At 57.9% G+C, this 13,081-nt stretch overlaps 1 protein-coding gene across 12 annotated transcripts in view; it reads left to right on the forward strand.

Annotated features, from left to right (window-relative positions):
* The window catches only part of FARP2 (FERM, ARH/RhoGEF and pleckstrin domain protein 2), a 94,742-nt gene that overhangs the window by 64,994 nt on the left and 16,667 nt on the right, over positions 1–13,081 (forward strand). For all 12 annotated transcript variants that reach the window (XM_081261019.1, XM_081261020.1, XM_081261017.1 and 9 more), the window contains 3 exons: positions 38–95; positions 2,158–2,413; positions 12,894–13,072. In XM_081261019.1, coding sequence (XP_081117145.1) covers positions 38–95; positions 2,158–2,413; positions 12,894–13,072 — 493 coding nt within the window. The remainder of the gene's footprint in view (positions 1–37; positions 96–2,157; positions 2,414–12,893; positions 13,073–13,081) is intronic.

Raw genomic sequence — 13,081 nt, forward strand, 5'->3', positions numbered from 1 at the left:
GGGAGGGGAGGCTACTCACTGCCCGTTCTGTTTGCAGATGGCACAGCAAGACCCAGGCATCCCTCCGTGCTCTGACTGCAGACCTGCCAAAACAGGTTAGTCCTTTTTGGCCAAAACCTTGGGGCCCTGCCTCTACCCTCTGGAAAACCACCTGCGTAGCCAGAAGCTCAGCTCGTCACAGTGGTTGGCCCTGCAGCTCCAGCCCTGGGACTCTTCAGCCAGGGGTGGCCCCGCCTGGAGCTCTGCCACTCAGTGTCCTTCCCACTGGGACCCTGCACAGCCCTCGGTGGCTTCCCAGCCCAGGTTTAGTTGTCGTGCAGGCATGCACCCACACCTCCCAGAAGGATGTGGCTGGGATGTCCCAAGGAGCAGCAGCTGCTGCTCCATCCCCTGCTTGAGGACGATGTGATGGTGTGTCTGGGTGTTGATTTCTACATGCATGAGGGACTGCACGTGGAGCCCTGCTCCTTCCAGGGGGTCCTGAGTGTGCCTGCCCGAGCTGCCCAGGCTGTGCTTCCTGCCCTGTCGCCTGCTGGCCTGTGGCTGACTCTGAGCGGGGTTGTCGGCAGCCGCGTGTGCACCTGTGTCTTGAGGCTCTGCTCAAACGCTGCTCCACATCCATGCCCCTGCTCTTCCAGGTGTCTCCCTCTGGAAACTCCTGTTACATCAGTTGGATTTAAAAAGGAATGTTTTTAATTGTTACTTTATAAAGTTTGAATTTAATTTCAAAGTGTGAACAGTCTAAAATGACATTCAAGCTTTGAGTTCTCTTAAGAACCAAGAGAATATTGAATGTGGTTGAATGATTAAGAGGAGGGAAGGATGAGCCAGGTGCAGTCCACACCTGTCATCCCAGCAGTTCAGGAGGCTGAGGCAGGAGGATCGCAAGTCCAAAGCCAGTCTCAGGGATTTATCAAGGTCTAAGCACTTAGCCATTTAACCACCAAGCCACATCCCAGGCCTTTTATTTAGAGACAGGCTCTGGGATGTGGCTCAGTGGTCAAGCTCCCCCTGAGTTCAATCCAAACTAAAAAAAAAAAAAGAAAGGTGGTGTGATAGACACTGGGAGACAGACTGATCTCATGGACATGCCCCGCTCCGTGTCGTCCGTGTCACAGCACAGGCACACTGTGTGCTCGTCGTGTCCTCTAGGGGACATGTGCATGTTGATCAGGGCAGCTCACAGGAGCACGCTGGCCACTGCAGGCTGGAGAGCCACAGGGGCCAGTGATGTAGAGCCCAGGACCCAGGGCAGAGCAGCAGCAGTGGCTCGAACCCCCTGGGCCCCCTCTTCCTGCCTGCTGCACAGTGCTGCCCACATTCAGGGAGGTGCCAGGCCTCCAGGGAAACACCCTCCTGGACACATGGACACTCCTGTGCTGCACGTCCCGAGTGCCCCGGTGTGGCTGCACCCTCCCAGCCTGGCACACACCGCATGGTCCCCCTCCTGACTGACCACTCTCCTTCCAGCCTCCCACGCTGGGCTGTGCCTGCACTGGAGTGAGTGAGGGTTTTCTCCAAGCACGATTGCAGCTCAGGGTGGCGAGCTGAGTGACATGAGAAGAGGAAGCAGCGTGCCAGGGGCAGCACAGCCATCCCTGCATCGCCCCCGTGGCCGTCCGCACCCTGCTCGGGGGCCACTCCCCACTTGTGCGGGAGCCATGGCTTCGGGATGCCCAGGTCCCTCTGCCCTGGTGGGGGCAGGATGCCTTCCTGGCAGGGGCCCTCAGCCTTTTGGTGTGTGGGTGGACTGAGGCGCAGTCCCCCTCCTGGACTGTGGACTTGGACTGGCCACCTGATGTCACACTGTGCCAGTGGCACTGCTGGCCGAGTGGCACCATGAGCTGTGAGCACCAGACCCTTGTGCTGGCAGCCTCAGGTGATGAGGGTCCCCACGCCACAGAGGGGTACTCACTGCGTGACATAGATGTCACATGTCACGAGAGACAAAGGGGGATTATGAGGGACCATGAGCAGGTGATGGTGAGTCTGCATCACCCATGCTCTGTGCTAAGCGGCAGGTGTGACCGGTCGCCCTTCCCATAGAACCGTGAGAAGTGCGTGGGTATCCCAAGCAGGGCCCAGTTGGCTTTGCCACTTGTAATTGTGACTGGTAATTTCATGTGCTCCTTTTTGTCTTCTCGGTTTGATCTGCAGAGCATCTCATTGGCCGAGGGCTTGAGGACTTCTGCCTCCCTGTCTCCAGCAACTGTCTCCTGGGGTCCATTCCCCTCCTCCCTGGGGTCCCCTCCTGGCCTGCCCAGCTTCGAGGACAGCAGCAACCCCCTTATAGACCCCCCAGCTCCCGATGCCAAACGTGCAGCCTCCGAGCGGAGCCGCAGAGCAGCAGCTGGAGGCCCCGGCCTGCCTTCAGGCCCCCCGCCCGGACCCCCCGAGCCCCAGCTGGTTCCAGGTGTGGGGCTCTGTCGTGCGGTGGGCGGCCGTGGCTCTGTCTGCCCTGTGGGGTGGAGTCTCAGTGCCGTGGACCCAGGTGCAGGGAGGGCCAGGGCCGGGCTCAGAGCCACCGGTGGTAATGGTAGTGCTGGGGACGCCTTTCCCACAGGCTCACTCCTGTCCTTGGGGGAGGACCCGTGTGGCCAGCAGTGCCGTGGGGCAGGCCCTGTGTTCACATTGACAAACGCGCAGCTGCAGGTGTCTGAGGAGTTCATAGACGACGACCCCACAGACATCTCTTTCTTTGCTGGAGGCTCTGAGGCCTTTTCTTTCCCGCCTAGCTCTGTAGTCCCTCAGGAGCCCCAGGTCCCTGCCCAGCCCCCTGCACCTGTGTCCTTCCAGCACCTACAGTCTGCTGGGTCCAGCCCAAACAGCCTCTCTGCCGAGGCAGTAGATGCGAGCGTGGAAGACAGTTTGGAGTTTGGAGAAGGGAGTGATCTCAGTGGCACTTCCGATGCTGCAGAGCTGCTTGGAGTGCAGGTGCGTGCCTGCCTCCCACAGAGCCGGGGACGCCCCGTGGAGACCAGCTCCCTCAGCGACATGCCACTGCCTGGTGTGCTGTCCTTGCACACGGCCAGCTCGGCCAGCCAGTCCGAGGCCAGCTCCATGGTTAACTTCCCAGCCTGCTCAGTCCGCTCCGAGTCCAGCTCGGCCTTCCAGTTCTCTGACATCATCGACCAGTTAGAGCAGCTCAGCTACCCGCCCACAGCGGCCGAGGACTCCAGCAGCACAGACTCGAGCTCGTGGGACTCTGAGGCAGAGGCCCCCCTGGACATGAGCCTCTTTTTCAGCAACCCTTTTGCACAGACCCGTGGGGAGAGAGTCCCTTTTGAGGTGCAGAACAACTTAAAGAGCCTGACTGCAGGAGAGCAGATAGATAGAAACCCACCTGGGCCTCTGTAGACCCCTGCACAGGGAGGCCCGGCTCCCCCGCCCCCCATGTGGGTGGGGCTCAGGATCCCTGGGTTCAGACACAGGAGTGGTGGACTGGATGTTAGATGTCCCGTTTTGGGTTTTCCCCCTAATTCCTGCTTTGTTGTACTCTGACATGTCGGAGACGCACAGCTTCCCCCCTCCCCCCCAGTACTGATGGTGAAAGCTAGGCACCAGTTTAAAAAGACAAGCACGTGGTTTAGCCTCCGTGGATTTGGGGTCTTGGGTTTTGAGGGCTCTTGGCTCAAGTCAAAGCTGGTGCTACACCCTTGAAGGTCACGCAGTTCTGATTCATGATGGCCCTTAGTGGACTGTGGTACCCCTGTTAATGCTGCCGGACCCCGACCTTGGAAAAGGTGGGTGGAGACCACAGCCTCCCACATGCCAGGGGTGTCCTGGAGACTGTCGCAGTACCAAGACTTGAGACCAGACAGTGTTATGGTTGGATAGAGGCCTGCAGGGACACTGGTTTAGAATGTCCTCTTGTGTTTGTCTTCTTCAGAGGACATGGCTGCAGCCAGCAGAAGCCGTGAGACCTGAGGGTCATAGTGCAGGTGTCCTGGGAGGCACGCTCTGGACAGGAGGGACAGGCTCAGGTGGGCCTGCTCGGGGGACGCTTGTCTAGCACACATGAGGCCCTGGCTTCCATCCCCAGCACCAAACTCAGATAAGAAGAAGAGATGCAGGGACGCCCCCGACACAGGGGGCTTGGCCTCACCCTTCCTCAGGGGCGGTGTCCCCACGACAGCAGCCACAGTGTCCCAGGCAATGGGCTCAGCAGCCCTTCGGGCTGCTGGAGGCCACCCCAGGGCACACCACGGTGAAGGCCAGGGCTGGTGCGTCCCTCAGTGGGCACCCCGTCGCCAGCCCTACATGGGCAGCGTGGAGGAGGTCCAGGCCACAGCTGGGGTGCTGCATCTTGGGGTCTTGTTAGCAGTGGGTATCCTTTCTGATCCTACCCAAGTTTCTGATTTTTCTGCAAATGTTCCATGGAAACGATCGTGTTCCACGTGTGGGAGCCCCTAGTCCTGTGCCTGGGTGGTCGACTGTTTTGGCAGAGACACATTTCTGGCATCTGCAGGCTGTCGGGTGTCTTGACTGAGTCGGTCTCGCTGTCCTAGGCCGTGCTGGACAGGCCCTAGCCAGGAGCAGCTTCCTCGGACATGGCCTGGCCGTCAGCTCTACCCGTCCACTTGGCTGGAGCTTGCAGTGAGGGGCTCCAGCTTACTCTGCCCCCTTGGGGTCAGCTGTCTGGGTGACACTCTGAGGCTGGGTGTGGCTTCCCATGTGGACGACTACAGGTCTGCAGCCAGGCACTACTTAGAACAAGAGTGTTCAGGACAACTGCTTTTTTTCCCAGTGTGTGGCTCCAAAAATGGACCCTGAGTGTGTACAGTAGGGAAGAATTCACACGTACGGCATTCAGAGTTCCTCCTAAACCTCAGTGCTCACAGGAGGCTGCCGGCCACCTCTCCTCTTGGTCAGTTGCCTGACAGATGTGCGCCTTGGTGCTGACGGGACACAGGTTGTCTTTCCCTTCTCTCTGTGGAGCCTGCCCTGGTGGCTGCAGCAGGTTAGATGTGGTGGGTGTGGGCCAGTCCTGCCACCAGGCCCGGGGCTGCCCTGTGCAGGAAGCAGGGGCACCGCCAGGCCAGCCCTCTCCAGAGAGCTCTCAGCTGCACTCCAGGCCTCCTGGGAAGTAGGCTCACTGTTGGGTTTGTTTTCTGTTAAGGAGCCGATTTTCTGGAGAGAGTTTCTTAGTTAGGAAGTTTTCAAAATATACAAAAGCAGGAGGTGGCTCGTAGCACTGTTTCCCTCCCTCCTCGGTGTCGTCCCTGTCGCACTTTAGAGAAGACCCTTGTCTGGGAGTGTAGCTCAGTGGTGGAGCGCCTGCCTGGCATGCACCCGTCTGAATCCCCAGGGCAGGAAAAAAAGAAGTAGGAAGAGGAGGAGACAGTCCCTGGTGTGCTGCGGACCTTCCTTAGGATTCCTGCGTGCAACTCTGAAAGAGGACAGTAGCCTACAGGACCACACACAGCATCTACACCTAAAATGCCTGTTAGCCTTTAATTGGTTCTAATCAGTATCCAAACAGGATCTGCTCGCTGCCTCTGGCTGTTAGGTTCCCGGTGCCTTGTGGGAAAAGCCAGTGGTTCTTCTGTGGTCTGCAGCCTGGACCAGCCCCCTGGTGGCTGGACAGGGCACTGTGCCGACCAGGACTGTTCCCCAGTGCCCAGGCCCTGTGTGCACAGCACTGGTGGGTGTGGCTCTCAGAAGAGTCCTGAACCGTGTGCGTTGGCGGTATTTGAGACGCTGAGCCTACTGCAGCTTTTCCTGCAGAGGGCAGCCCTGTGTGCCTTGCTGGGTGGCCTTCCGAGCTCCCGCCACGCCCTCCCACAGAGCCCAGGACAGAACCCCCGTGGCACACACTGCTCTGGACAGCATGGCTGTGCTCCCTGGAACACTCAGATGGGCCTGTGGCCTGGAGTCGCGCCCGGAGCCGGCTCAGTGCACACAGGTGGAAGTACCTTCCTCTTGGCCGCTCCCAGCCCATGGGCTTCTCTGGGCACATGCAGAGCGTCAGAGTGGGATAGCTGTCACGTCCCACCTGCAGCCACAGAGGCACCTGCCAAGGGCTGTCCTGGCATTTCCCAGGAGGCCCGGGGCAGGCACCGTCACAGCTGGAGCATCTATGCAGAAAGGCATGACCCTCGGGTCCCCGTGAGCAGGCAGTGCCTCCCTGCCTGTGAGTCCTCCCCCCACGGTTGTCAGTATCTCCACCGAGTCTTCGTATCTGCGTCTCCGAAGTCTAGATGCTCAGTGTGAGCCAACTTACTTTCCAGTCCAACAGCAGTGACCTGTCGACGCGACCAGCTGCGCTGGAAACCTGCCGTGGTATGTGCTGTGTGGCCTCACGTCACAGATACTGGTGTGTGCCCTCTTAGGTCACAGAGGAACTCTCTTAGGGTCAGGGCCAGGGTCCCCTGCTCCAGTCAACACTGTGCTGTCCAGCGCGCTCACACAGGGTGGCACCCAGGGGAACCCCGTGCAGAGCTCTAGCCTGCTGCTGTGGCCCCACTCCCTCCTGGGCCAGGGCCACTCCTGCACTGCCACTGTACCTGTCCTCTGCTGTCCAACGTGGCTGCTCACTGCTCTGCAGCCCCAAGGGCGGCCCTGAGGCCCCCTGTGTGCTGTGGTCCCAACCATGTGGGGACAGGGCCCTCAAATGCCTCTCCATGTGCCTTTGATGATGACATGCAGTGTCTGCCCCGCTCGTGGGACAGTAGAAATGAGACCTACCACAGGACAGTCACTTCACAGAACCACCAATGTCCTTGAGGACGTGGGCTCGGAGCTGGCTCTTGCTTTTGGGGCCATAATCTCCTCTGCTCTGCCCTCACTGTGGCACTGGGCTGGGCTGCGGGCATGGAAGATGCCACCCGCCCTCCCTGCAGGGTCCCACAGGCCCCGCCTCTGGCTCCCGAGCCTTCACATTCCCCTTAGAGAGGAAGGAGCCAGAATCCCTTTGTGCACTTGGATCGTTCACTCTTTAAAGAGAACTTCTGTTGTCTGGTTTGTGGTACTTATAAAATTTCTTTTCCGTTGACATTGCCATTTATAAATTTATAGATATGTACTAATTAAGAACTTAAAATTGTTCATTCAATAAAACAAGGAAATATTTACTACGGATTTTAAAATGGGCTTTTTAGCTTCCTCTCCGCTAATCAGAATTTTGATCTGTATGAGTTCAAGATCTTCCATGTTAAGTTAGAATTAAAACAGCTGCGAGTTTCCACCACCTGACGATGTCTCCTTCCACCCAGGGCTTCAGAGCACCGAGTGCCACCCTGGCTGCTCTGCTGCATCTTGGCACTCTCTGAGTGCCTTCTGCTCTGGCCCGCCCTGGGCTTGGCCCCTGTGAAAGGGTGGGCACAGGAAGCTGTGGTCTGCTGAGCCCACACTCCAGGTCCGTGAGCACCACGGAGGCACACGTCCTGCACAGAGTGTGCTGACCCCCATGGGCCCAGGTGGCTAGCGGGAACCTGCCCCCAAGGGCAGCCCTGGGGTTCTCGGCAAGCTCTGCTGCCCCCAGGGAGCTGTCCTCCCTCACCTCCTGCTGGTGCCCTGGGTGCACAGGGACACCCTGCCCTCCTCCTCCGCAGCCGGGGCAGCCGACCCCTGGGGACAGGCTTCTGGCCTTTCCCTTTGGTGCTCACACCGTGGCTCTAGCTGCTTGCGCCACACATCTGAGCAGTGGTGGCTTCCCCTAGGGGCTCGAGGCACGTGGCACCCAATGGCAGCATGGCCAGTAAGCACCCATGACTGGGACGGGAGGCACACAGCCCACCTGGAGCCTCAGGGCCAGGGGACAGCTCTCACAGGGTAGAGCTCATGGTCGGGGCAAACTCCAGACCCCACCGCCTGCAGAGGAGGGGACAGGTCAGGAGCTCAGGCCCCTGCCACGTGGGTCGGCTCCCTGCTAACTTGCCCAGTGCCTGCCGCTCCCAGTCAGGAGAGTGACCCTGAAAAGTGAGTCCCCTAGAAGGACATCCCTGGATAGATCTTGATTCAAGAAAGTGCCATCCCAAGCCATCCCAACTCGGCCTCCCTCGCAGCACGACAGCAAATGGTGACGTGCGGGCCTGCCTCGCAGCCGTGGGTTCTGAGGCACATCTTCCTGGTGAGCACCATCCACACTCCTCGTCCCTTTCTGGTCACAGGGCACTTCTCAAGAGTTTTAGGAGGAGGCCCTCAGTGTGCCTTTTCACTTCATTTCGTTTTGTTTGCAGAGTGGGGGTGGAACCAGGGCCAGGTGCACGGCGCTGCCACGGAGCTTCACCCAGCCTCCCCCCCCCCACCCAGGCAGTTTTATTAGGACAAAAATACCAAAGCCCTGGAACCCCTGCCTGGGCACAGGAGCCCACAGCCCTAGCTGCAGTGGGTGTAGACGGCTGCCCAGCGGCCGACTGTGCTCCAGGTTCATATGCCTGCTCCATTTCTTGTTCTTTGTTTCCTTCCTTTTGTACCAGATCCCTTTATTTGAAAGAACAGTATAAAATAAGAATGTGAGTATTTTGGCTCCACTATAGAAAAGGTGAGGTGGCCCCAGGGCTCACTCCCTGCCTCCTGGCCAGGGCCTGCACCCTGTGGCTGGAGCTGAGCCAGGCCTTGCTTCTCTAGGAGGCTCTGCTGGGCGGGTCTGGGGCACCCATCCTGGCCAGGTGGGTTGCACGGTTGTGCTGCCCCTTCGGGTAGTGTCCCGGGCGGCCCTCGGGCTGCTTGGCACAGTGCCAGCAGGGGCTGACAGGCACTTCTCTGCTAGTGCAATGCACGCTGTATGGCCTCAGCCACACCCCAGCCTCCCAGCCTCCCAGCCTCGACCTGGGGACGTGGGGGAGGATTTGGACACCCCTTGGTTAGCTGAGTTCTCTCTCCCGGGCTATGCCCTTGCAGTCTATGCAGTGAGATGGAGGTGGGACGGGAGACGGGGAGGGCAGGGCTTGGGTGCACCTGGCCTTTGAAGGTGGCCCCAGTCCTGATGGTGATTCTGGCAAGCTGCAGGGGAATGTGGTCACCCTGCAGGGCAGCTGAGGGAGCAGGGCGAAGGCCGTGGGGCGGCCAGGGGCGCTATGAAGAGTGGCGTGGGTGTAGAACACCCTGAAAGCAGCAACTGAAGGTTCTTGAAGAATGTGTTGCTGTCTTCATGAGGAAAGAGCCTTGTTTATGTAGAACAGAATGGGGAGGAGCAGCCAAGGTGTTCACGGGAGCATCTGCCATGAGCAGCTGGCCCCTCTGGAGCCCACCTCCGCTGGCTGCAGACAGCTCTGGGAAGAGGCACCAGGTGCAGCTCCTCCCACCACCTGTTGACGGGGGCTGGCAGAGGTGATCGGAAGCCGGATGGATCTCACCTTCACAGTTGACCCAGATTCTGAGTACAGCCCAAGAGGGAAGCCAAAGTGCCCCTCTGCTGACTCTCAGGACCTGCGCACCAGGCCTTCCTCTCCTGGGATCAGCCGGCTCTGTTCAAGATGACGCATCTGTGGCTTGCACCACCCACTCTGATTAACCTTCAACTTGACCTTGAATTTTGCCAAATAGGAGCTGATTCTTCCTCCACTAGCGGCACATACTTTCAAGGATTGCTGGGTAGAGAATTTTAAAGGAGAGGGTACAGTTGTGGGTCGAGAGCAGATCCCGGGTGCCGCCCTCGGGGCTCTGGACCCCTTCCCCCCTCGCGTCTCCAGTTAGATGACGGCGTCCTCAAGGAGGATGCTTCAGGACTCTGGTGAACGCTGAGAGCACGTCAGAAAACACAGCCGGAGTGCTCCTTGCTGACGGTCGGTCGGAAGGAGTTATCAGTCGCAAGTGACCTCTGAAGACTGTCCCACCTTGCCACCCGCAGCATGGCCCTCAGGGAGCGCCCAGCAGGGGCAGAGCTCAGCAGGCCCCCACTGCTGTCCACGTGACCTCTCAACTGTGGGTGACGAGCACTCGCTCTTGGCAGTCCTCCTGCCTCTCAGAGCTCGGATGGGGAGCTGCTCTTACAAATGCCTGGCGTCGGCTCTCCCCTGTCAGTAGAGGCTGACAAACCCTGTGGTATCGAAAATGAGACTCAGCATTTTGAAAGTTCTTAAGACACCTTCCAGCTAGCCACGCGTTGGGGTGCGTTTGTGAGGAGCAGGCTCACAGACAGGTGGGCCTACAGGTGGGACCACAGGGGCCTCCCCACAGGCCCCAGGGGCAGAGCCTGCGTCTGCCTCAGCCGTCGCCAGTCACTGGTCACTGGTGGAGAGCAGCTGCTAAGCCACCATCCCTGGCTTGCTTCCTCCTGGGTGCCATGCAGTGGCACCTCCAGCTGAGAGAGCTCGAGTGACGACGACACTGTGCTGGGCACAGGGTGCCCACAGCCTGTGTCACACTGCATGGCCTGTGTCTGGGAAGGCACACACCCACCACCTCTTGGTGACCGTGTTTCCCCATAGGTGCACTCCTCACCTGGGGTGTGTGTGGCTGTGATCAGAAGTAGGTATGATTTATAAGGTTTGCCAAACAATTTTTTAAAATGTTAAATGGCATTTGTGATACATTTCATCCATTCCCTAAATTTCGAGTTGACAAGTTTTGTGAAATAGAAAGTTTTTACGACAATAATATCCTATGATGACTCGGCCTCCACAGAACCCGAGGGGGTGTGTTCCGCAAGAAGAGTCTACTCTGCAGGGGGGTGTCCTTCCACGAGGACGTCTTCATTAAAGGCTGCTTTCTGCTGTGATGACCCTGTTTCCCTATGCTGGCGGCAGCCCGTTTGCCAACCCAGCCAGCAGCCCAGGCCACACCCGCCCAGTCCACTCAGACACAGTCGAGTCTGCAGCTCCCTTGGTTGAACTTCCTTCAGGGAAATGGGCTGAACCCACAGGCACTTAACCACGAGCCATGTCCCCAGTCTCTTTACATCTTAGAGATAGGGTCTCCCTAAGTTGCTGAAGCCGGCCTGGATCTTGGGATCCTCCTGGCTCGGCCGCCTCAGTTGCTGGGACTGCAGGTGTGCACCACCACACCTGTAACCTTTGACTTATTTTCATAAGTGATGAGTACAAAATACTGTGGCTTTCCAGGTGCAGTGGGGCCCACCTGTAATCCCGCAGCAAGGCTGAGCAGGCGGATCGTGAGTTCAAAGCCAGCCTCAGCAACTTAGCCGGGGCCTAAGAAACTTAGCTAGACCCTGTCTCAAAATAAAAAATAACTGGGCTGGGGATGTGACTCAGTGGTTAAGTGCCCCTGGGTTCGAACCCCAGCACCAAAACAATAAGTCATTTGTAGCATCTAGAGTTTTCTCTGAATTCTAATTGCTTAAGATGACCTCATAATGCCATTCTGTCCAATCGGGAAAGGATTGGGGGCACAGATCCTAGATGGTGCGGCTTAGGAAAGAGGAAAGGCGTCTCCGCAGCACAGAGGTGACCGTGCTGCAGGGTGGCACGAGCACCACTTCCGGCTGACTCCAGGAGCGACAGGGAGCGTCTCTGGAGCAGCAGTAGGTACCTGAGGTCACTGATACTGATGAGGATACTTAACTAAATGCACATTCTGATAAGTTGGTCCTTGGTAACTTCATATAGTGATAATGACTAGGCCTTGTCAGCGTTTCCTTGTGTGTAAATGTGTCTTGTGGAAGTCGCAGAGAGAAGTTCCCAGGACTCCTCGCATCGGGCAAGGTCTTCCAGCTGTCTGCGTTTGTCAATGGGAAGTGAGGCCTTCCTCTTGCACTGCGGCACACTGGGGGGCTGCCGTGTGGCAGCCAGTGCACCTGCGCATGCCGCTGCTCTCCTCCAGGAAGCTGCCCTGCTCAGTTACATGTGCAGCGTTAACAAAACATGTACTGGCTTTAGAAACTGGCACTCGGTGACTGCCCTGGGCTCCAGCCACAGTGGAGGGCTGGCTTGGCGGCCAGCGTGGGTGCGGTGCAGGGGCCCCTCTCCAGCATCCTGCAAGCTGACCCACCCTCATAGTGAGGTGCCGTGGCAGTGCACCCCCTTGGAAGTGACACAGGTCTACCTTTGGTAACTTTAAGAAATATGTATATGTTTAATTGTAGGTGGACACAATACCCTTATTTATTTTTTTTTTAATGTGGTGCTCCACCACTGAGCCACAAGCCAGCCCTACCTTTGGTGACTTCTAAACATCATTTAGATTTCTCCTATGAAACCTGCTTTAAATAGGTTTTCAATGGGGCGCAGTGGTGCACAACTGTAATCCCAGCAGCTCTGGAGGCTGAGGCAGGAGGATCACGAGTTCAAAGCCAGCCTCAGCAATGGCGATGTGCTGAGCAACTCAGTGAGACCCTGTCTCTAAATAAAATACAAAATAGGGCTGAGGACATGGCTCAGTGGCCAAGTGCCCTTGAGTTTAATCCCTGATACCAAAAAAATAAAAATAAAAATCTTTAAAATTTGGCACCTAATTACTGATATTCCCATAGGAAATAGTAGGAACACACCTTTGAGAATTAAAGCAAAAAGGAAATCTGTATTTTGCAGTGACTGATGAAGAGAGCCCCTCAGTGGTCTCCCTAGAACTGGGCTCAGGTTGAGCCTCTCTGTTCAAAAGCACAGCTTGCAGCGGGTGGGGAAGCATTCCTTGCCTGTTGCGGGATGAGCCTCAAAGTCTTCATGATGCAAACCCCAGAAGCTGGGCCCGTGCACAACCCCACTGGAGATGGTGGGCATGGTGATGCACTTGGCCCAGACTTGCCTAGGGGGTGGTTCTGACTCTGGCCTGGGTGCTGACCTCCTGGGGAGACCCATCACAGTCCATCTCCAGAGCAGAGAGAGGCCCTGGAACCTGCTGCCAGGGCCCTGGGTCCACACCTCTCTCTGGCCATCAGCCCTCTGCCCAGCTCTATCTCACTTCAGAACAGGCGTCCCCACTCTCTCCAGAAGGCCTCCCGCGCACGAGGGCCCAGCCTTCTCATCTCACTTCACCTGCCCCATTCATTCCAGGCCTTTCTGAGGACGGTGCTCAGCCTTCTTCCTCCAGCCAGAGGAGCCCCCTGAGCCTGCACCCCATACTGCAGGTCACTCTGGGCCCAGCCGAGCAGGGCTTGGGCCCCCTCCTGAGCCCTGCCCTCAGTGAGGCTGCTGGAGCCCAGACACAGGACCAGGAGGAAACTCTGCACAAGGTAGGCTGG

Source organism: Spermophilus citellus, assembly GCF_964194105.1.
Source record: "Spermophilus citellus genome assembly, chromosome: 11".
Classification (NCBI taxonomy): domain Eukaryota; kingdom Metazoa; phylum Chordata; class Mammalia; order Rodentia; family Sciuridae; genus Spermophilus; species Spermophilus citellus.